General features: G+C 46.8%; 1 protein-coding gene across 1 annotated transcript in view; it reads right to left on the bottom strand.

Moving 5' to 3' along the window:
• IMPG2 (interphotoreceptor matrix proteoglycan 2) overlaps window positions 1-21,502 on the bottom strand; it is a 46,475-nt gene that overhangs the window by 12,657 nt on the left and 12,316 nt on the right. The window contains exons 8-14 of the mRNA XM_039914439.1: window positions 17,396-17,557; window positions 14,016-14,074; window positions 13,130-13,150; window positions 9,185-9,429; window positions 8,833-8,918; window positions 5,648-5,729; window positions 704-2,109 (exon numbers count right to left, since the gene is read on the bottom strand). Coding sequence (XP_039770373.1) covers window positions 704-2,109; window positions 5,648-5,729; window positions 8,833-8,918; window positions 9,185-9,429; window positions 13,130-13,150; window positions 14,016-14,074; window positions 17,396-17,557 — 2,061 coding nt within the window. The remainder of the gene's footprint in view (window positions 1-703; window positions 2,110-5,647; window positions 5,730-8,832; window positions 8,919-9,184; window positions 9,430-13,129; window positions 13,151-14,015; window positions 14,075-17,395; window positions 17,558-21,502) is intronic.

Genomic DNA, 21,502 nt, shown 5'->3' on the forward strand with positions numbered 1-21,502 from the left:
TTGTGCTGACTTGTAGATGTGTAAAAGACTTTTCATTAAATTGCTTGCCCTGGGCCTGTTACCCAGGGAATACGCTGGCCAGGACCAAGGTCAAGTAATGCTAAGAGTCCCCTTGCGACTGTCAGCTTATTCTGGACAAGACTGTCGGCCTTCCTGCTCCGTAGACTCCTTCTGGTAGGTAGATCTTGGCAAGCTACCTCTGACCAGGGGCAGGATAGCTCTTCTGCTGGACACACATGGTCAGATTCCAGAAGCTAGATTTGAAGTGGGCACGAGAACCCCTGAACACCCACCCCTCACCCTCTTGGCCTGGGATCTCTAACTAAAGCAGTGGAAGCAGCATGACCTAATGGACAAAGCATAGGCCTGAGAGTCAGAAGGACCTGGGTCTAATCCTGGCTCTGCCACTTGTCTGCTGTGTGACCTTGGGCAAGTCGCTTCACTTCTCTGGGCCTCGGTTCCCTCATCTGTAAAATGGGGATTAAGACTCTGAGTCTCATGTGGGGCAGGAACTGTGTCCAACCTGATTTGCTTGTATTTACCCCAGGCTTAGTAGAGTGCCTGGCACATAGTAAGCGCTTAACAAATGCCACAATTATCATTACAAAGGGCACACCCCGTGTCTAGAATGGTTATCGACCAGATAAGTGATGCCCTCACCCACTCCTACGTGGTCAGGGGGTGGTATCACAATCCATCTTACCAGTTCTAAGAATCTCTGTTCCAATGCCTTATATTCAGGGGAGTTTTTGTTAAACAAGTCTTCCGAAAACATCATGTTGGTAACCCTGAGACTAAAGAAGACCACCAGGGCCCGGTCTGGCTGGTGGCCCGCACGAGTGGGCCAAACCACCCTGGCCAGCTCTGTGGCATGGACGTCGGTAGACATTTCCTCGCGAGTCCCGGCATCGCTACCTTCTTCTTGATTTAGCTCAGAGTGATAGTAACCCGTGCCCACCCGGTCCAGTTCTAGTGAAATATCCTGGACGCCTGTCATCACTTCATCCTCCAACTGAGGGGAGCTGATGGTCGGACGCCAATCAGTTGCCTGGGTAAGGGGAGCTCTGGGCGGGAGGCTAGTGGTACTCTTCACCGGACCCACTGTCGTGGGAGAAACAAAGTTACTTTCAGCGTTCCAAGGGGCAGGACCGGCCTGACCTGATTCGGGTGGTTTCGAGTGGTCTTCCGGACCGGTGAATGACTCCATTAGATAAGGAGCCTGACTGGACTTTTTAGCATCCACTGCTGCTGCTACTGCAGTCTTGGGACCCGCTGAGGTTGCTAACGGCCGTGCGGAAGAGGGTCCTTGAGTGTTGAAGTGTGCATCTGGAATTGGACTGCCGTCCACCCACAAGTCCTTGACAGACAGACCCGGGGAAGAAGCAGCTTCTCCATGCGCGACACCCGGCTTCGGCTGTTCGGTCCGTTCCGACTCCGGGCCCGGCCGAGCGGCCGAGACACCTACATCTAATCGTTCGGTGGCAGACAGCTCGACAGCCTCCTCTTGTTCCGTTACAGCAGAATCCCCCTCCAATCCAGAAGTCTCAGATGAGCGAGGAGGGAGTTCGGCAGATAAGGACTCTGACGTCCAAAACACAGGGACAGGTTGAGTTGTGGTCTCCACAGAGATGGGTTCATCTGTAGTTTCAGAGAGAGCGAGTAGGCCTTCTCCCACGCCGGCTGTAACTCCCGAAGGGGTGACTTCAGTCAGGCCGACGGCGTCGACGAGATCCTCCACATCCTCCGACGGGGATGGCAATCCCCTACCACCAAGCGATGACGCAGAAGGGGCAGCGTTGATGGCCCGCTCCACCGACGGCTTCCTCCACGGTGAAGTAATCGGATCCGGTTCTAGTCCGGACCCCGAACCCGATCCAAGTAAGAGTTCACTTTCAGGGGAGGAGTCTGGCTGCAGGCCAAAGGGTGAGGCGGTTTCTTCGGCAAGGGACTTCAGTGGGAACGGAGAGGCCACAGGCGGTGCAGAAGACCAAGGTGTCCCAGGGTCGAGGGTGGATGGCATGGTTTCTCTTGGCACGGCACGGGTAGGGGTGGTCGAAGGCAACGAGTTAACAAAAAGTAAACCTTCTGATCCTTCCACGTGTGTGAGGCCTAAAAATAAAAGTTGTCCATTAATTCCCATTTGCCAAATTCTATTCCTAGCTCCCCAAGTGCAACCGACTTGGTGTTTTTCCCACTACAAGTTGCAGAGCCATTTCTGCTGACCACTCTTCCGCTAAATCCACCACCAAGCAGGCCGGACCAAGTTTCCGGGTTCCAGTGGTGCTTGCATATTATAGCACAGGAGATGGGGGTGTTCAGAACCGGTCGACCGCTGCCTTCATTTATACCTTTGCCCTAGAGGTGCTGAAGGTCCCCTGTCGCACCTGATCGATCGATTGTATTTCTGAGCACTTACTGTCGGCAGAATTCTAAGCGCTCGGGAAAGTACAGTTTTATAGAGTTGGCAGACGTGATCCCTGCCGCAAGGAGCTTACAGTCTAAAAAGACAGACGGTAAAATAAATTTAAGGTAGGGGAAATGATAGAGTCTAAGGGTATTTACAAAAGCGCTATGGGGCTGGGGTGAGTATAAAAGTATTCAAGGGGAACAGTGTCTGAATTGATCAATCGGTGGCATTTATCCAACGCTGATTATGTGCAAAACATTGTACTAAGCGCTTGGGAGAGTACAATACAGTAGGATTAGCAAACATCTTCCCTGCCCATAATGAGCTTACAGTCTACAGTGAAAACTGAGAGACCTTTTCACTCCCAGGCCTGTGCGTTATTCAGTAGGCCACGTTGCTTGTCATGATATATTGATAATTTCACTATCACCCAGAGATTTTAAAGGGCCTTCCCAACCATTTGATTCCCTTAGTATACCTCTAGTGTGATCAGGAAGAAAAGAAATTATTCTTTCCATTTCAAAAGAATACCTGGCGAGTTGGGAATAGAGTTCTAGACTTGGAATTCTAAGATCAGTGCTTGCTTCACTGGGACAGGCAGCGTGGCCTAGTGGATAAGAGCACGGGCCCGGGAGTCAGAAGGACTTGGGTTCTACTCCCCACTCCACCACTTGCTTGCTGTATGACCTCGGGCAAGTCATGTCACTTCTTTGTGCCTCAGTCACCTGATCTGTAAAATGGGGATTTTCAGGCTGCGAGCCTTAAGCGGGACAGGGACTGTGTCCAACCTGATTAACTTGTATCTACCCCAGCACTTAGTACAGTGCCTGGCACATGGTAAGTGCTTAACAACATAAAAAAATGAAAAAAATAAAAGAAGGAAGACCTCACGGACAGGGAATCGGGGATGGGGGTGAGGGAGGTGTTAAGTCCTGAGAGAACAGACTGTGTCTTCCAAGGCTGATGGGAATCTGTGTTGCCTGAACTCATGACACCTGCCTCACCAGCTGTTGCTCTAACAGGCATTCCAATGCTGACACAGCCAATGCCTATGACCGTGCCCTTCTTTTAGCACTCTTTTGCCATAGCACTATTGAATTTTAACATCAGTGTCTCTTACAACGTGTTCTCACTTGGAGATAATGCTGCAAAGCGGACTTCGGCTCTAACACCTCTCTTCAGCTTTCCCTCAACTGAAGCATTCTGCTGGCCTTGAAAAGAACCTGAGTCCATTTCATCTTAGCATCAGATAATGACAGCTCTCGCATAGATCATGATCGATTTCAAGATTGTGAGCACCAGGTGCCTTTTTGCTGAAAGGTCTGGGAAAGAAGGTACTTTGCACATTAAATATTTACACAGGTTCATATAAAAACATCTAATTCAAAACCTCTACTTACTAGTACGCATTTCCCTTGCTTTTTGATCACATCAGAATGTTGATCGTGTTTTTATCACTGTCTTTTTAATGTATTGGTCAAGCGTTTGAATCCCGCGGATGCGTTAATGCCAGTTTACATTATTTTCTTTGAGAAAATAGATTTTATTTAGCACTCTTTAGTTTGACATTCTCTTTTCAGGGATTAAGAGTACTAACCAGGGTTTAGCAGTAATGGTGATCCCAATTCTCCCAGCACCTACACCGTGTGTCTTAGTGGGCTCGGGAGTCAGAGGTCGTGGGTTCTCATCCCGGCTCCACCACCTGTCAGCTGTGTGACTCTGGGCAAGTCACTTAACTTCTCTGTGGCTCAGTTACCTCATCTGTAAAATGGAGGTTATGACTGTGAGCCTGACGTGGGACAGCCCTATTATCTTGTATCTAATCCAGCATTTAGAATGGTGCTTGGCACACAGTAAGCACTTAAATACCATCATTATTATTATTATTATTCCATGAGGCTGCATTAAGATAGGCCCTTGAGGAGGAACTATGGGGATTGTGAATTACTTGGGAGCGATGCCTGCAACTTCTTTTAACGTCAGTCTCCCGACTGGATTGGAAACTCCATGGGGGCAGGGATCATGCCCGCTGACTCTGTATTATATGCTGACTCTCCTAAGCGCTGAGTACAGTGTCCCCGCACACAATGAGCACTTAATAGATACTATTTGTTCATTGAGAGATGAAATGACTAGAGAGCATCTTTAGGCTAGGGATGTCCAAACTGCAGTCAGAGATCTGGTTTGAGCTGGCCCACCAACTCATCACAGCACCAAGCCAAATCAGTCCCCGGACCTGATATTTCCTGAGGCTCATTTCAGAGAGGGAGAGATTTTAAGATTGAGCTTCTGCATTGACAAGTAGTTCTGCTCTCCAACATACATAATAATAATAATAATAATAATTGTGACCATTGTTAAGCACTTACTACGTGGCAAGCACTGTACTAAACGCTGGGGGAGATGCAAAACAATCAGGTCCCACATGGGGCTTGCAAGTCCAAGTAGAAGGGAGAATGGGTTTTGAAGCCCCATTTTGCAGCTGAGGGAACTGAAGCACAGAGAAGTGAAGTGACCTGTCCAAGAACACAGAGCAGACATGTGGTGAAGCTGGAATTAGGACCCAGGTCCTCTGACTCCCAGGCCCGTACTCTTTCCATTAGGCCGCACTGCTTCTCTGGCACATATTTCCTTCTCCCCCTCCTCTGGGACTGGCAAAGGGTGCCACTTTTGATAGCCATTTCTTCCATCTGCCCCTCAGAGAAGAACATGTAGTCACTCCTGCTTTGGCAACCAATAAAATCGGTCTCAGTAATAATGTCCACCAAAATGAGAGCAATGGGAGAGGACTTCACTGAAAATGCTTGTGCATAGATTTCTGAAGGACTTTCTTCACCATTTTGATTCACGATACTCGAGTGGGGCAAAGATGGCCAAACTGGACAATTGGCCCAAGATGCTTGGAGGGTTGTTGCTGAGACAAGCACATCTAGACAAGAACTTCTTACCACATCACAGGATATAAAGCCAGCTAGCACCCCTCAAAGTCACAAAGAAAGTGAAATGAAACAAGGCCCCTCACATTTCTCGTCTCCTGAAAAAGGGCCAGAAGACATTAGCAGGGCTGGCAGCAGTATCGCAGGGGCGACAGGGTAGAGAGTCATGCCGCTTTCCTCAGGAGTCCCCAGGCTGGGACTTTGGAGGGAAAGGGGTGATTTTGAGATTAGAAACCCAGAGAACTTCATGGTTCCGACCACAACCCACCACCACAGAATGAGGGTTACCAGAGAAAGATGATACCTGGCTTGTCGAAATCAAGGGGAAAGACACTGCTGGCTGTCGATTCATCGGCTGAAGGATGTTCACCTTGAAGGGTATTATCCTGAGGAGGATGAAAAAAAGCTCAATCACCTTATAGAGAAAATGAATCACATGGAAAATGGATGAGCGTATGGATGAGCGACCTAGCTCCCTTGTTTTTCTTCGCTGAAAGTTTCTACTATGAAGGTGGTTGGGAAGATCCTAACAGTCCTGTGCTCTTGACTCTCCTGCCACCTGCTTGAGTACAACCAGGAAAGGGCGCAGAGTGGAGTCACCATCTTGGCTCTCCTTCAGTTCCTTTCTGGTCCAGAAGGCCAGGCCAGGCCAGCTATTTCCTGCCCAAAAGGCTGCAAGGCAAAGTTAACGATGTCATCGTGCGGTGTCGGGGCCATGGGGAGGGTGGCTTCCGCTGACTGGGACCTCTTTTACAGCCGCATCTGGCATCAAAGCGAGTCAGACATGGCTCAGATTACAATCCTGGAGGGAGAGGCTAAAGGGGCCAATTGAGATGGAAAAATCCTGTGAGTGTGTGTGTCTGAGAGACAGACACACACACGCACTCTGGACTTTAGAGTCATAATAAACCCCACCTAAGATATATCTGATATATCTAGCCTCCCTCGTTCTCCTCTTCAGCAATCTCAGATTTCCGTAGGCTTTCAGGACATTTCTCTATAGATGCCCATCTTAAACTCAACATGTGTAAAATGGAACTAATTTTCCCTCTCAAATCCTCTCCTCCTTGCCTACTTTCCCATCACCGTGGACCATGCCATCATTATCCCTGTCTCTAAAGCCCTACATCTCAGCATTTCATTCATTCATTCGATTGTATTTACTGAGCACTTACTGTGTGCAGAGCACTGTACTGGGAGCTCAGAAAGTATAATTCAGCAATAGAGAAAATCCCTGCCCACAACGGGCTTACAGTCTAGAAGGGGAGAGACATATCAAAACAAATAGGCCTCAATATCATTGATATAAATAAATAGAATTATAGATATATATATATATCAAAACAAGTAAACAGGCATTAATATAAAGAGCATTATAGACCAGACAGACTGTGAGCTCCACTTGGGACAGGGACTGTGTTCAAACTGATTGACTTGGACTTACCCCAGCACTCAGTACAGTACTTGGCACATAGTAAGTGCTTAATGAAAACCACTAGTATTATTATTTTCCTGTACGTCATTTTTGTCCATCTGGCTACTCCTTCAGGTTGTGAGCTCCTGGAGGACAGTGATCTGATTTTACTCTCCCAAACACTTAGAATGGTGCTTCCCAGAGAAGTAGCCTGGTCTAGTGCTAGAGCATGGGCCTGGGAGTCAGAAGGACCTGGGTTCTAATCCTGACTCTGCCACTTTGCTGTTACCTCTGCAGAAAAATGGGGATTACAACTGTGAGCCCCAGGTAGGACAGGGACTGTGCCCAACTCAATTTGCTTATATCGATCCCAGCGCTTAGTACAGGGTCTGGCACAGAGTTAGTGCTTAACGAATACCACCATTATTATTATTTTTTCCACTCAGCAATTGATGATGGTGGCTTTTCAAACTAGGCATCAATTATAATTAAATATTTTCTAAGAGACTTCTTGAAGACACTAAAATCTGAAAGCAGGGGGAATGAAAAGTCTTAATTACATGCTACAGTCAAGAAGATCCCAGTCGCAGAAAAATTAAGAATTCAAGCCAGATTTGAAAAGGTCCAGTTTAGAAACAGGCTAGACTAAACTGTCCACCCTCAAATAGCAAGCATTTTTCCCCTCTCTCCTCCACGTGCTTTGGATCCTAATTTTTATCATCTTTTTCAGCAAAATTCTTGTGACAAAGTCTAATTCTTATGTTTAGGACATCACAGTCTATTGCCATGGAAATAAGTTTTCTGCCCCAAGTTCAGAACTGAGTTTTCAGAATGGGTTCTTTTAGCGCAAGGGGAAGATAGAAGAAAAAGAAAAACACACAAAAACTTCAACTTTTTACAACTGGCAAACTGTCAAAGAAAAATCAGAAAAACTTGTGAAACTAGAATATTTTTCTGGGTGACATCAGGCAGTTTCTTATACCTTCGTTAATAGAAAAAATCCTCGCTTGAATAACAGTAACAACCTAACATTCTTTCTGTTAAGTAAAAAATTTAACCTACTCAGATTTTAGAGAAAGAAAAGAGGTTATTGTGCTACAAAGAACACCTACTACTCTAAGTTTTAGGCAACATTAGCTTCCTCAGACCAGTGAAACCAATTTAAGATAACCCCAATTTCTACAGGAACCTTTATTGCCCTTTGAATAGAAGCAAGTCCATCTACTAGAGAGGTCTAAGCTGACCTTTCTAATTTTTTTTTTTTTAAATGGTATTTGTTAAGCCCTTACTATGACCAAGCACTGTTCTAAGCGCCGGGGTAGATATAAGGTAATCAGGTTGTCCGACATGGGGCTAACGGTCTTAAGCCCCATTTTACAGATGAGGTAACTGAGGCCCAGAGAAGTTAAAAGTGACATGCCCAAGGTCACACAGCAGACAAGTGGTGAAGTTGGGATTAGAACCCATCATCTCTGACTCCCAAGCCCAGGCCCTTTCTACTAAGCCACGCTGCTTCTCATAACAGAGTTGGCAGATGCGTTCCCTGCCTTTGACGAGTTTACGGTCTAAAGGCTTCCAGTCCACAGCCTACAGCTTGCAGTCTATGCCATTGAGTAATTCTTGCCAGCCTGTTTGGTTACCATCATCACAGGCATGTGTCCCTGTGAGCGGACGAGGACTGTAAGCTCTTTGTGGGCAGGGAATATCTCGTTTATTGTATTGTACTCTCCCAAGTGCTTAATACAGTGCTCTGCACGCTGTAAGCACTCAATAAATACGACTGAAAGAATGAATGACTGCGGCAGATATAAAACCCATCTCCTTCTCCAACAAGTGCCAATCAAGGGTATCTCCATTTCCAGGCGATCCACTGAAAGAGCCACAGTCAGCTCTCCAAACACTCCTCTGTAGGAAAAAGTTCTCCGTTGTGGGCAGGGAAAGTGTCTACTAAATAGTACTGTACTTTCCCAAGGGCGTGGTACAGTGCTATACACACAGTAAGCACTCATTAGATACCACTGACGACGATGCATAAAGAGAGGGAGAGCCCAGTTTTAAGCGTGTAATATACATACCAGACCAAACGGAGGAGGAGCTAGGAGGCTTGGGCTTTCGGTATTCCACGTTGGATCTTCAGGATTTGGGAAAAGAACATCTCTCACTACGGAAGAGAGAAAAACATTAGGACTCTAAGTGAAGCTCCTGCCCCTCCTATCGCTGAGCCGATGTTTCCCCCACGCCGCCTGGAACACCTTCTGGGCCATTACAGACTGCTTTTCACCATCTTAAAACTTCCCCGCTTTGGGTCAAAGGGTCCCTCAAGTGCCTCGTGCGTAACAAATCGGAACGAGGAGTTCTGATGGGCCGGAATTTGATGGGAAGAGACTGTTAACGGATGGTGGAGAGAGAGACAGACATCCAACTCACCGCTGAGCAGCAAGAGGGAATCAGGATCTGGGCTCAGTGTGGTATTCCCCAACAAGAGATTCCTGCGGAGGGCCTGGGAGACAAAATCCCGGAAGTTGCTGACCGTGTAAACCACGGTGGGTTTATCCTCGAGGTCCTCCAGGCCGTGGTTTTCCACCTTGTTGGAGCGGAGGTTAATCCGGTCCCACGTGGCATTGCTGATGGTCTCACCGTCAAATGTGACCGCAAAGTGGACATCCATGCCACTAGGGCCAACGAGGAGGAAAGAGATTAGGACCATGCAGGAAAGGAATTTTCAAAGCACACAGAAATGCCTCTTTGGCCTGGATTATGGATTTTCATACTCCTTTCCCGATCAATAAGCTCACAGTCTACAATTACACCTGTATCAGTCTTATTATGGGTGCAGTGACATTCACTCAACTGGCGATGAGTGGATCTTCTAGATCCTTAAAAGCAGGTGCCTAAATCACTCCTTTACCCTTAAAAATAAAAATAAAATGGTGGTATTTGTTAAGCGCTTACTATGTGCAAAGCACTGTTCTAAGCGCTGGGGGATACAAGGTAATCAGGTTGTCCCACGTGGAGCTCACAGTTTTAATCCCCATTTTACAGATGAGGTCACTGAGGCACAGAGAAGTTAAGTGACTTGCCCAAAGTCACACAGCTGGCAAGTGGTGGAGTCAGGATTCGAACCCATGAACTCTGACTCCCAAGCCCACGCTCTTTCCACTGTACCATGCTGCTTCTCATACCCTTCTCATAGTGATCATATATCTTATGTTTTACATCAGAAGGGCTCTGCCACTTGCCTGCCGTGTGACCTTAGACAAGTCGCTTAACTTCTCCGTGCCCCAGTTTCATCTGCAAAATGGGGATGCAACACGCATTCCGCCTCCTACTTAAACCATGAGCCCTATGCCTGTATCTATCCCAGCACTTAGGACGGTGCTTGGCGATGCTTAATCCCTTCCTGTAAGCTCACTGTGGGCAAAAAAACTGTTGTGCTCTTCCAGACAGCTCAGTACAGTGCTCTGCAGACTGTGAGCACTCAATTAATACCATTGACTGATTGATTAACAAATACCCCAATTGGTATAGGACAATAATCAACACCGCTAGAGAGACAGTATGATCCAGTTTAGACTTTCATAAATAAACTCCTGGGTAGAAACACCAAACTGGAAATCTAAAGAATGGGCTCTATTTTTAGGCACAGCACTAGGCCATTGTATTAATCTTAGGTTGTCGCCCCTCGATCACCGGGACTGCACCATCACTGTAGCTTCTCCTGTGCCCCCTGCACTAGGAGAGTGAACAGATGGCAGAGATGAGGAAGATGAGGAAGTGAGCAAGGTAAGCATGGAATTGATGCTCCCCATCATAATTATGGTACTCGTTAAGCACTAAGTCCTGGGGTAGATATGAGTTAAGCAGGTTGGACACAGGCCTGTCCCACGTGGGGGTCATGCTCTTAACCCCATTTTACAGATGAGGGGGCTGAGGCATGGAGAAGTGACTTGCCCAAAGTCTCAGAGCGGACATGTGGCGGAGCCGGGATCAGAGCCCCGGTCCTTCTGACTCCCCGGGCTCGTGCTCTACCCGCTAAGCCACGCTGCTTCACAGCCCCAAGATAAGAGGGAAAGAGGCCGTCACAGCGAATCCTAAGGGGCCTGCCGGTGCTGAATACTTCTGCCAAGGTAATAGGACCAAAAAGCGGGGGGAAGGAGGCTGCAACTTCCTCACAGACACCACGTCTCAGGCAGGGGGACAGACTCAGCGAGCCAAGGGGCAAAGGAAGTCCATAAGAAACTGAATCCAACACGCTAGACGAAAACAGCATCAGTCTGATTGAGGAAAGCTGTGCTGGCAGCCGGCACGGTGAGCAGCTATAGTATTAACTAACAACGATCGTATCATCCTCTGATTCCTTTCTTTCCCCCTGCCCGAAAGGGGCTGAGGCGGCTGCTACTTAGGGTTGAACTTCTCTGGATAAGCAGAGATTGCCTCCGTCGTCTGGCTGGAGGAAGTGAAGGGTCTTATCCAAACATCAATAACCCTCAGCGGGCTTCGGATGGCTTTTGTACCTCAAATGTCCCCATAGGGGCCAGATGGGAATGGAGTCCCTAGGACTCATCAGAAAGGAGAATTTGGGGACGAATGTGATGGTGTTTCCCCAGAAACTTTCTCCTCCAAATACCGCCCGGCAAGGATAATAACAATAATAGCGATGGTATTTATTAAGTGCTTACTAGTTCAGTGCTAAGCCCTTAGTACAGTGTTCTGCACACAGCAAGCACTCAATAAATACAATTGAATGACTACTATGTGCTCAGCACAGGAGTGGATTCAAGCAAATCGAATGGGACAGAGTCCCTGTCCCATATGGGGCTCATAGTTTCAATCTCTCATTTTACAGATGAGGTAACTGAGGCCCAGAGAACTGAAGTGAATTGCCCAAGATCACACAGCAGACAAGGGGAGAGTCACATTAGAACCCATGACCTCCCGACTCCCAGGCCCATGCTCTATCTGCTCTGCCATGCTACTACCACCCTGAGGCCAGTAACTCAATTTTTTAGTTTGATGAGATGCATTATGACTTATTGTGAGATGTAAACACGGCTCGTCAAATTAACAGAGTAGCCCACGACCTCTTCCGGCTCTGAATAATAATCATTATCGCAGTATTTGTCAAGTGCTTATGGTGCCAAGCACTGTGCTGCTAAACGGTAGGGTAAAATCAATCAGATCAGACACAGTCCGTGTCCCATATAAGACTCACAGTTTAAGGGGGAGGGAGAATGGGTGTTTACTCCCCATTTTACAGATGAGGTGACTGAAGCACAGAGAAGTGAAGCGACTTGCCCAAGGTCAGACAGCAGACAAGTTGGGATTAGAACCTAGGTCCTTCTGACACCCAGGCCAGTGCTCTATTAAGCCACACTGCTCTTTAGGCTCCTCCTTGAGAGACCTGGTGGACAGAGCAGGGGCCTGGGAGTCAGAAGGTCTGGGATTCTCATCTGGCTCCACCGCTTGCCTTCTGTGTGACCTTGGATAAGTCACTTCACTTCTCGGGGCCTCAGGTACCTCATCTGTGAAGACTGAACACATGCCCAAGCACACACAGTTGAATGTCCATTTGCAATGGGTTAGCTGGCAAAGGGGTGAATCGTAGGTCCTTCAGCTCTATAAATGTGCCTCAGTCCAAATTGCCACTTCACGCATAAATACCTACCTGCTGTATATCAAGAAGAGGCTCCCTCCACACAGTTCCATCCCAGACACCATTTTATAAGCTCCATATTCTACGCTGGATTTTAGAATTACTGGGTTTAATTGGGTTTGGAGTCCAGGACAATCACTAAGGCTGAAGGTAGGGGCCTCATGCTGACGTTACTCCTGATGATACCCTTAGGGAAGTGTTTCCAGCAATATCCTGAGACTCAGCAGACATTTCCCTCTTTAACTCAAATGAGTTTGACTAGGAAATCTTTAGTCTAACGGCCCGCCGGATGACCTTAAACAGGTCATTTAATCTCTCGGCTTCCTCATCTGAAAATGAGGATAAGAAGCCTGCTCTTCCTACCTCTCTTGTGAGGCCCACGCCAAGACTAAGCCTCATCTGAGTATCTTCTATCTACCCTAGGATTTAGCACAGGCTGGGGAAATACAAAGAGCATAATAAATATCATCACCCACTTAGAGTCGGGTGTAAAACCCAAAAACAAATACGTCGGTTGAGACGTGCTGAATGAAGGTTTAGAAGTGAGAAGAGCAAACGGAGGAAAAGGGTGGAAAAAAAGGGATGTAGTATCGTTTGGAGACAGATGAAATAAAGTAAATTCTTCTGCCCACAACACTGTCATAATTGTCATTTCCCTCCCAACTCCCTCTGACTTTTGCCCACGATCCAATATAAAACATGCAGAAAGTGCCTTTTACCTGCCGCTTTCCTCAGGCGACCTAGAATTGAGAAGGGAATGTATTAAATAAACAGCGTATCATTTTGTAGTTCTTCAAAGTATCCCTGGCGCTAGATTAAAGAGTCCTTCTGCTTTTCTTTGGAACATTTCCGCTAGTTGAAATGTTGCTGAGGGAGATAAATTCCTGCCATTTGCAGGGAAAGGCTGGGAGGAAGAGGAAGCATACCACTGGGGAAACGCATCTCCTGAGCAACACTCCTTACTCCTAATTACCATTCACGGGGTCTTCCCTTCTGGCTGAACATTCTGTAAAAAGAATCCACGTAGGCCAAAAACCAGAGTCCCCCTTTCTTTAGCTATTCCTCTAACTGGACTACTTATTGCTCTTCTATTGAGTCCTGACTGAAACATCTTCAACAACAGTGCACTGCCAATCGGTCGCTAAGCTTGCTTCCCCTTTCGGCTCCTCACCTCATCGACCGATCGTTGTCGATTCATGTTTCCTTAGAGGAAGCTTCCACATCGCATTACGAGTCCCCCTCTGCCCAACCAGCAGACCACCTTAAACGTTAACAACTGTCCTTGTCTTTGGCAGGTTTCTGCGGCAAGATGCCTTCCTTCACATTTTGCAGCAGCAGATCTGCGCAAAACACTTTCGAATGGGAACTCTTACCTGTAATCTGGGGCAAGTGACTCCTAAACCTTGTCTTTAGCACACGCTAACTGTGTGACCTTGGACAGATCTCTTTGCCGCTCACTGCCTTCTGTTTCCTCTTCTGTAAAATGGGCCAACGAAGACCTAAACCTCAAGACCTCTGCTACTAAAATCATATCTGACAATGACAACCCTTTTGCAACTGTGAAACAGCAGAAACGACATCTGTAAATGACCCGGGTCTTGTTACCTAAATTTCAGCACACGGATGTCTTTGTATCCAGGTAAGCCATCAAATGCATTTTCAACCTGTTTCAAAAGGGAAAGAAAAAAACACCTTTGTATTTGGGTCTTTTTTGGTAAACTTGAAAAAAATGTGGGTTTCAGAAGTGGTCATGGATGTCCCCTGTTTCAAAAGGGATTATTTGGAAACAAAGTGTTGCCTGTTTATGTGTTTACTATCTATACCTGTGTCCTCTGTTCTTTGGTACGGATAGGAGACGTACACATCCGGAGTCCCCAAGAAGTGTGTAAATACTGGATTGGGGTATAAGAAGGGTGGGATTTAAATGGATACCCTGACAGAGAGACTCCACTGTTGTGAGTCCAACCGATTATCTTGTATCTACTCCAGTGTTTAGAACTGTTCCTGGCACATAGTATGCACTTAACAAATACCATTTTAAAAAAAGGGAACCCCTCCGACGCTCTGACTCAGCCAGCCGACCAGTTTACGTGGTCTCGTTTCAAAGGAAAAAAATTGATATTGAGCCCTTTTTAACCTGACATGTATATCGGCGGGACCAACAGGGATCTGAAAGATAGCCTGGGTATAAAAGAAATCAGGCTGTCTGCAAGAAAGTACCTTGACTAAAAATTCCATGCAATCAAAGATACGTTCGGATGCCAGGTGGCCCCTGTCCCGTAAGGCATTTCTTCCACATACCACGCAACACCGCTCCTTGGCCACACAGCTAGGAAAATGAAGAGTCTAGCCGAAGCTGGCCACCTCGGGCGGGTCCAGTGATGCTAGTTGGCTGCTCAACGTCCATTAATTTCCCATCTGGACCCAGGGCTGGCAGAAGATGTCGGTCCAGGTGATGGAATCAACAAGGACTGCCAGGGAGAGTCTGGTCAACTGAGAATGGAAAAGGCTTAAATTTGGAGGAATGAGAGTCTTTCGGTCAGGAGGGGGCAGGGTAGAAGGTGGATGTTCTGAGCAAGCGCACAGAGGAGGCCACAGCTGAGCACGAGGAGTGGTGGTATTTTTTTTTTAAATGGCATTTGCTATGCACTTACTATGTACTGAGCACTGTATCTGGAGTGTGGAGTCACATGTCTGCCCAAGAGGGGCTCCAAGAGGAAGGAGGAACCACGTAGCTTAGGAGAACAAACACGGGGCTGGAAGTCAGAGGATCTGGGTTCTAATTCCAACCCCATCACTTGCCTGCTGTGTGACCTTGGGCAAGTCATTTCACTTCCTCTGTACCACAGTTTCCTCAGCTGTAAAATGGGGATTCAATCCCTGTTCCCCCTCCTACTTAGACTGTGAGCCCCATGTAGGACAGGGGCCGTATCTTCCCTGATTAAGTTACATCTGCTCCAGTGCTTGACACATAGTAAGTAAATGCTGCTAAACAAACATCAGATTAAGAAATATAATTAATTATTCAAGAGTCAAGACTTGTGGTCCAATTAAGTCCCTCGGAAGGGTCTCTCCAGGATGGGATGGGGAGAAAGAGGGCCTTTCTTTAATGGTATTTTTTAAGTGCTTACTATGTACTAAGTGCTGGGCTAGATACAAGCTACTCAGGTTGGACACAGTCCATATCCCACATGGGGCTCAGGGTATTAACCCCCATTTTACAGATGAGGTAACTGAAGCACAGAGTAGTAAAGTGACTTGCTAGTGAAGTGACTCGCCCAAGGTCACACAGCAGACCAGCAGCGGAGACCCCAGGTCCTGATCCCCAGGCCCGTGCTCTATCCACTAGGCCATGCTGATTCCTCGGGCCTATTTCAGATGGGCCACTTCAGAGTCCCACACAACCTCTGGATAGCCAAACACTGATCCAGAATGAGAGGCTTTGGCCTTTAGCATCATAAATTTTGGTGAGATACTCGGACGGCGAAAGGTGACCCATGGAGCTAAATTCTACTCCACTCTTACCGGGAAGCTTTGGATCTAATCTCTCAAATGCGACATCATCTATAGCCGGTAAATTCTTCTCTCGGCAGCAGCTGGAACCATTTTCTGTCTAAGAGGAAGACTTCGCCTATCTATTTTTATGAAAATAAATCAACTAACTGTGGGCAAGAAATGCATCTATTACCTCTGTTGTACTTTCCCAAGTGCTTAGTACTATGCTCTGCACTCAGTAAGTGCTCAATACATACCATTGATGATGATGATTCCCATTGACTGAGTGATTGATTTAATTTCCCCAAGGAACGAATATTGGTGTGTTCAACTTTCTGCTGTGCACTGAATTAGCATGAATTAACAAGTTGTGGGGGTGGAGGGGAAGTGCTTAAACCTGTGTTGCTTTAAGAATCAGAGTCTTGAGAGGCCACCGGATTCGTTTTCATGCCCTCAAGATAAATAATACGGAGTTATTAGAACTCGCTGTCCGAACAGCACGGAACGGTGGTAATTGCTTCTAACATTTTGGGCAGTAGAAAACATGATTACCTCACCCTGCAGCTGAAATTAAGAGTCCCCCACCTCCCAGCACCATCTATTAGCACATGGAGAATTGGTGCTTATGATCATATTCTAAAATTAGAATATGTTTCCTCCAGCCTCATGAAAGCAGCATAGAAATAAGAGCAAGACCACTGCTCGGTCCATCCAGGATGCTTAAAGGGATCAGGTGTTGGTTGTCCATCTGGATATCATCTACCCCTATGGTTCAAGATTTAACACTCCAAATTTTTCCCTCTACATCCCAACTGCCCCAGAGAAGCAGCAAGACCTAATGGAAAGAGCACGGGCCTGGGAGTCAGAGGACCTGGGTTCCAATTCTGGCTTTGCTAGTTGGTGTGTGACCTTGGGCAAGTCACTTCTCTGTGACTCAGTTCTCCTGTTCTCCCTCCTACTTAGACTGTGAGCCCCATGTGGGACAGGGACTGTCTCCAATGTAACTAACTTGTATCCATCAATCAATCCATCAATCAATTGCATTTATTGAGCACTTCCTGTGTGCAGGGCACTGTACTAAGCCCTTGAGAGAACAACACAACAGCTGCATTCTATGCCCACGACAAGCATGAAACAGTAGGCACAGTAAGCGCTTAACAAATACCATAAAAAAATAAACTTCCTCTATGGCAACCGCTATGATTCCCTTATCCATGAATTTATCCAGGGTACTGATATTTTCTGCCTGTCCAACTTCCTGTGGTCCACATTACTAAGCAGAGATTGCCTTCGACTCCTGCGTGTCCAAAACGGCATTCGGCCCAAATCAAGGGCTGATGAACACACAGGGAACTCAAGGCTCAAGAGTTCTAATCCCCAGCACTGCCTCCGGATTTCTGAGTGAGGCAGGGGAATGTCACCAAACCTCACAACTACCGCTGGTTCTCTGACCTCGGAAGAAGTCCTTCAGATGGCTGGGAGGCCCTCACCTGTGAGATAAAATGCTCCGAGAGGTGCTGGTGGTGGACACTGGTAGGGTCACTCAGGGCCTCAGTGAACCGCGGTCCGGAAAGGTGGATGCTAAATTCCACAACCTGTTCGGCCGTCGGCTTGGTGGGCTTCTCGGTCACATCGCCGATCTCATTGGGAATCTGCGTTAAAAATGAGAGAAATTCATTTCTATCCTACTTGCAAATTCTCACCTAAAGAGGGAATCGAGTGCCCAGAGTGAGCTTCTCATTACAGCAACCTGGATTGATATAACCACCGTCGCCGTGGTATTTGTTAAGTGTCGAGTATGTGCTGAGCACTGTACTAAGCGCTGGGGTAGATACAAGACAATCGGGTCTCACATGGGGCTCACGTTCTAAGTAGAAGGGAGAACAGGTTTTGAATCCCTATTTCGCAGATGAGGGAACTGTGATATAGAGAAGTTAAATGACTTGCTCAAGGTCACACAGCAAGTAAGTGGCGGAGTCGGGGTTAGAACCCAGGTCCTCAGACTCCCAGGCCCGTGCGCTTTCCCCTAGGTCAGATCATTCGTTCATCTCTATGGCATTCTTGTCTGAGAGGTTGAATTGTTTTTGCCATTTTGGGGGTAGAAACTGAGGCTCAGAGGTATGAATCTCTCCCACACCATTATACCATCTGACCTGGGATTCTTCATCCAGGAGTGGCCCTGGGATGCTTTTCCTAAGGTATTTGTGAAGCGCTTGCTACGTGTCCAACACCATTCTATGCACTGGGACAGATACAAGTTAATTAGATAGAACACAGACCCTGAACTACATCGGACTCAGGAAGAACGGGATGCTTGGAGGAAATGTGTGACGGCTTCCCTTCTGGACATCCAACCCGCCAAACTTTCCTCCCTATCGATTGATCAATCAATCGATCGTAATTATTAAGCACTTAGTGTGTGTTCTAGGTGCTTGGGAAGCACAGTGTAACAACATAACAGACTTAGCAGACACAGTCCCTACCTACAACCCATTAATCAATCAACACTATTTACTGGGAAGCAGCATGGCGTAGCGGATAGAGCACGAGCCTGAGAGTCAAAAGGTCATGGGTTCTAATCCTGGCTCCGCCACTTGTCTGCTGTGTGGCCTTGGGCAAGTCATTTCACTTCTCTGTGCCTCAGTTCCCTCATCTGTAAAATGGGGATTGAGACTGAGAGCCCTATGCGGGACAGGGACTGTGTCCAACCAGATTGGTTTGTATCCACCCCAGTGCTTAGTACAGTGCCTGGAGCATAGTAAGCACATAGCAGATACCATTATTATCATTATTATTAATAAGTGCTTTTTCTCTGCACTGTATTTAAGGTTTGGGAAATGGAGTACAAGAGAGTTAGTAGACCCGACTACTCCCTTCAAGGATCTAACAATCCAGCTGAGGAGGCGAATTACAGGTAGGGGTAAGCGATAGAGTCGAAAGCTATGTATAGGGACAGAACCTACATGCTTAGGGAATCCTTCTAGACTATTGTGGACTGGGAATGTGTCTGTTATTGCACTGTACTCTCCCAATCGCTTAGTACAGTGTTCCGCACATAGTACGCGCTCAAATACCATTGATTGATAGATGAATTACAGATAGGTACATAAGTGCTGTGGAGCAGAGGGAAGGGTGAATAAAGGGAACAAATCGGGGTGGTACAGAAGGGGGTGGGAGAAGAGGAAATGCGGGTCTAGTTGGGGAAGGCCTCTTGGAAGAGATGTAACTTAGGTGAGGCTTTGAAGGAAGCGAGAGCGATGGTCTGAGGGGAATGAAGAAGGAAGGTGTTCCAGGCCAGAGGCAGAACCCGGGGGGTAAGTCTAAGAACAGACAGCTCCCTTTCTGGGGAGCCATGAAGAGGTACCAGCTGGAGAGCTGGAAAGGTGGAAAAAAAACCAGACTCTGGTGACCTCAGTGTCCTGGAGAGAAGCTTCAGAAACATGTGGCTGCCAGTTCTGCCTTGGGAAGAGAGGGGAACATAAAAACACATGGAAAACATGCCCGAAAAAAAAAGTTACTGGTTTCTCTTGAGGAAATATTGGCTCCGGCCAGAAAGACAGTCTGAAAAAAATCTGCAAGGGAGGAGAGGAGAAACATGCAGAGACTTTAGGGTGGCCCATTTCAAAATGGCTCTCATCAGAATCATATTGCTTTGAATGGGGCTCGGATGAAATGGGTTCTCCTCATCGGATGAAGCTCTCCATCCCCCAGACCTCCTCCTGTCCCACAATCCTTGATTACCTTGTATCTACCTCTGTGCTTAAAACAGTGCCGGATACATAGTAAGCACTTAAATACCACAAAAACAAAAAGAATGACAATATATCAATGTACGATCCAGCCCTTGCCATAGACAGACAGAATCATGGATGTGTCTTTATAAAGGACTTCCCTTCTTTCAGAGTCAGAGCAAAATTTCAACATTCCTGAAGTCTTCTTCTCCCTGCCCTCCCTGCTCACAAACCACTCTTTAAAAAATTTAAAAAACAATTCACATCTTTAGCTGGAAAACTCTCCTTCGACATGGCCCTCCACCAGATATTTCCCTCCTTGCTTATCTCTGCTCTTCTGCTATCTTGAGGAGCCCTCACTTCATTTCTCTCAAGCCATTTTACTTACTGTGCCACCACCTCATCTCTCCCACCACCGACCTCTTGCTCACGCTCTCCTATCGGACTGGAACTCCCTTCCCATAGCATCTGGCAGACCGCCAAAACTATATCTCCTTCAGGACACCCTCTTGGATTAATCTTTCATCTCTCCACCCTACTTACCCCACTACTGGAACGTCAGCACTTCCGCCTCATCTAAGTATTTGGATATGTATGCCTTTTTTTATTCTATCACTTCTTCCTACCTATAATTTAGTGAAAGCTCCTTAAGAACAGGGATCCATGTCTACCAACTCCATTGTGTCCAGTGCTCTGCACACAATAGCTGCTCAGTAAACACTACTGATTGATTACTCCGTGTGTATGGATTGAAGCAGATAAAATAGCAATCGAGAAAACTCCCCACCAAGACAACTCACCCACGGGAGAGCTTAGAAACAGTCTTGGGGGATAAAAACTTTAAAGATTCTGAGGGAAAGCCTGGCACTTGGATGGGAGAGAATCAAGGTGACGAGAAAACACTGCAAAATGCTGTCCTGCTTCTCTGAACCCAAAGAAAATATTTGGCAGCTGGCCAGCTGTCTCAGCTCAACAGCTTCACAGAAAAGGTCAAGACTTGTTATGGGATTTCAGGAATCTGCCTCTTCACCTCAAATTTTAAAAGTCCATAAGAAGGAAGAAATGGGGCCAATTTCTCCTGCCATTCAGCTGAAACAATCACAAATGGTAACGAGAGTAGGAAATTGAAAGCTTTCTCGGGTTCTAGAACCATTCCTTTGGCGGTTTCCTCTGGGACATCAGTCACTTGTCTGCCTCCCCCTTCTAGACTGAGAGCCAGTTGTCGGGTAGGGACTGTCCCCATCTATTGCCGAACTGTACTTTCTAAGTGTTTAATACAGTGCTCTGCACACAGTAAGTGCTCAATAAATATGATTGAATGAATGAATATTTATTGAGCACTTACTTTATGCAAAGCACTGTATTAAGTGTTTGGGAGAGTGGAAAATAACAATAAACAAACACATTCCCTGCCCACAATGAACTTAGAGTCTAGAGGGGGAGACAGACAGACTGGCCTTTCAGCAAAATTCCACCAGATCTCATCCCTCTTTTCTCCTCCTCCCACTCCCGTCCGCATCGCCTATGCACTTGGATCTGAACCCTTTAAACACTTTGATATTCACCCCACCCTCAGCCCCACAGCACTTACATAACAGAACCATTTTATTTAATGGTATTTGTTAAAGCTCTGTGTGTCAAGCACAGTTCTAAGAGCTGGGTAAGTACAAGTTTATCAGATTGGATACGGTCTCCGTCCCACGTGAAGTGCACAGTCTAAGTTAGAGGAGCCAATAAAAATGAGTTGATATTAGTGTCTGTTTCCTCCTCTAAACGTGTCTGTCAACTCCGCTGTATTGTATTCCCCCACATGCTTCTAGAAGAGTGCTCTGCATACAGTAAGCGCCCAATAAATATCATCGATCG

The sequence above is a fragment of the Ornithorhynchus anatinus genome, chromosome 17 (genome assembly GCF_004115215.2).
Source record: "Ornithorhynchus anatinus isolate Pmale09 chromosome 17, mOrnAna1.pri.v4, whole genome shotgun sequence".
NCBI classification, from domain to species: domain Eukaryota; kingdom Metazoa; phylum Chordata; class Mammalia; order Monotremata; family Ornithorhynchidae; genus Ornithorhynchus; species Ornithorhynchus anatinus.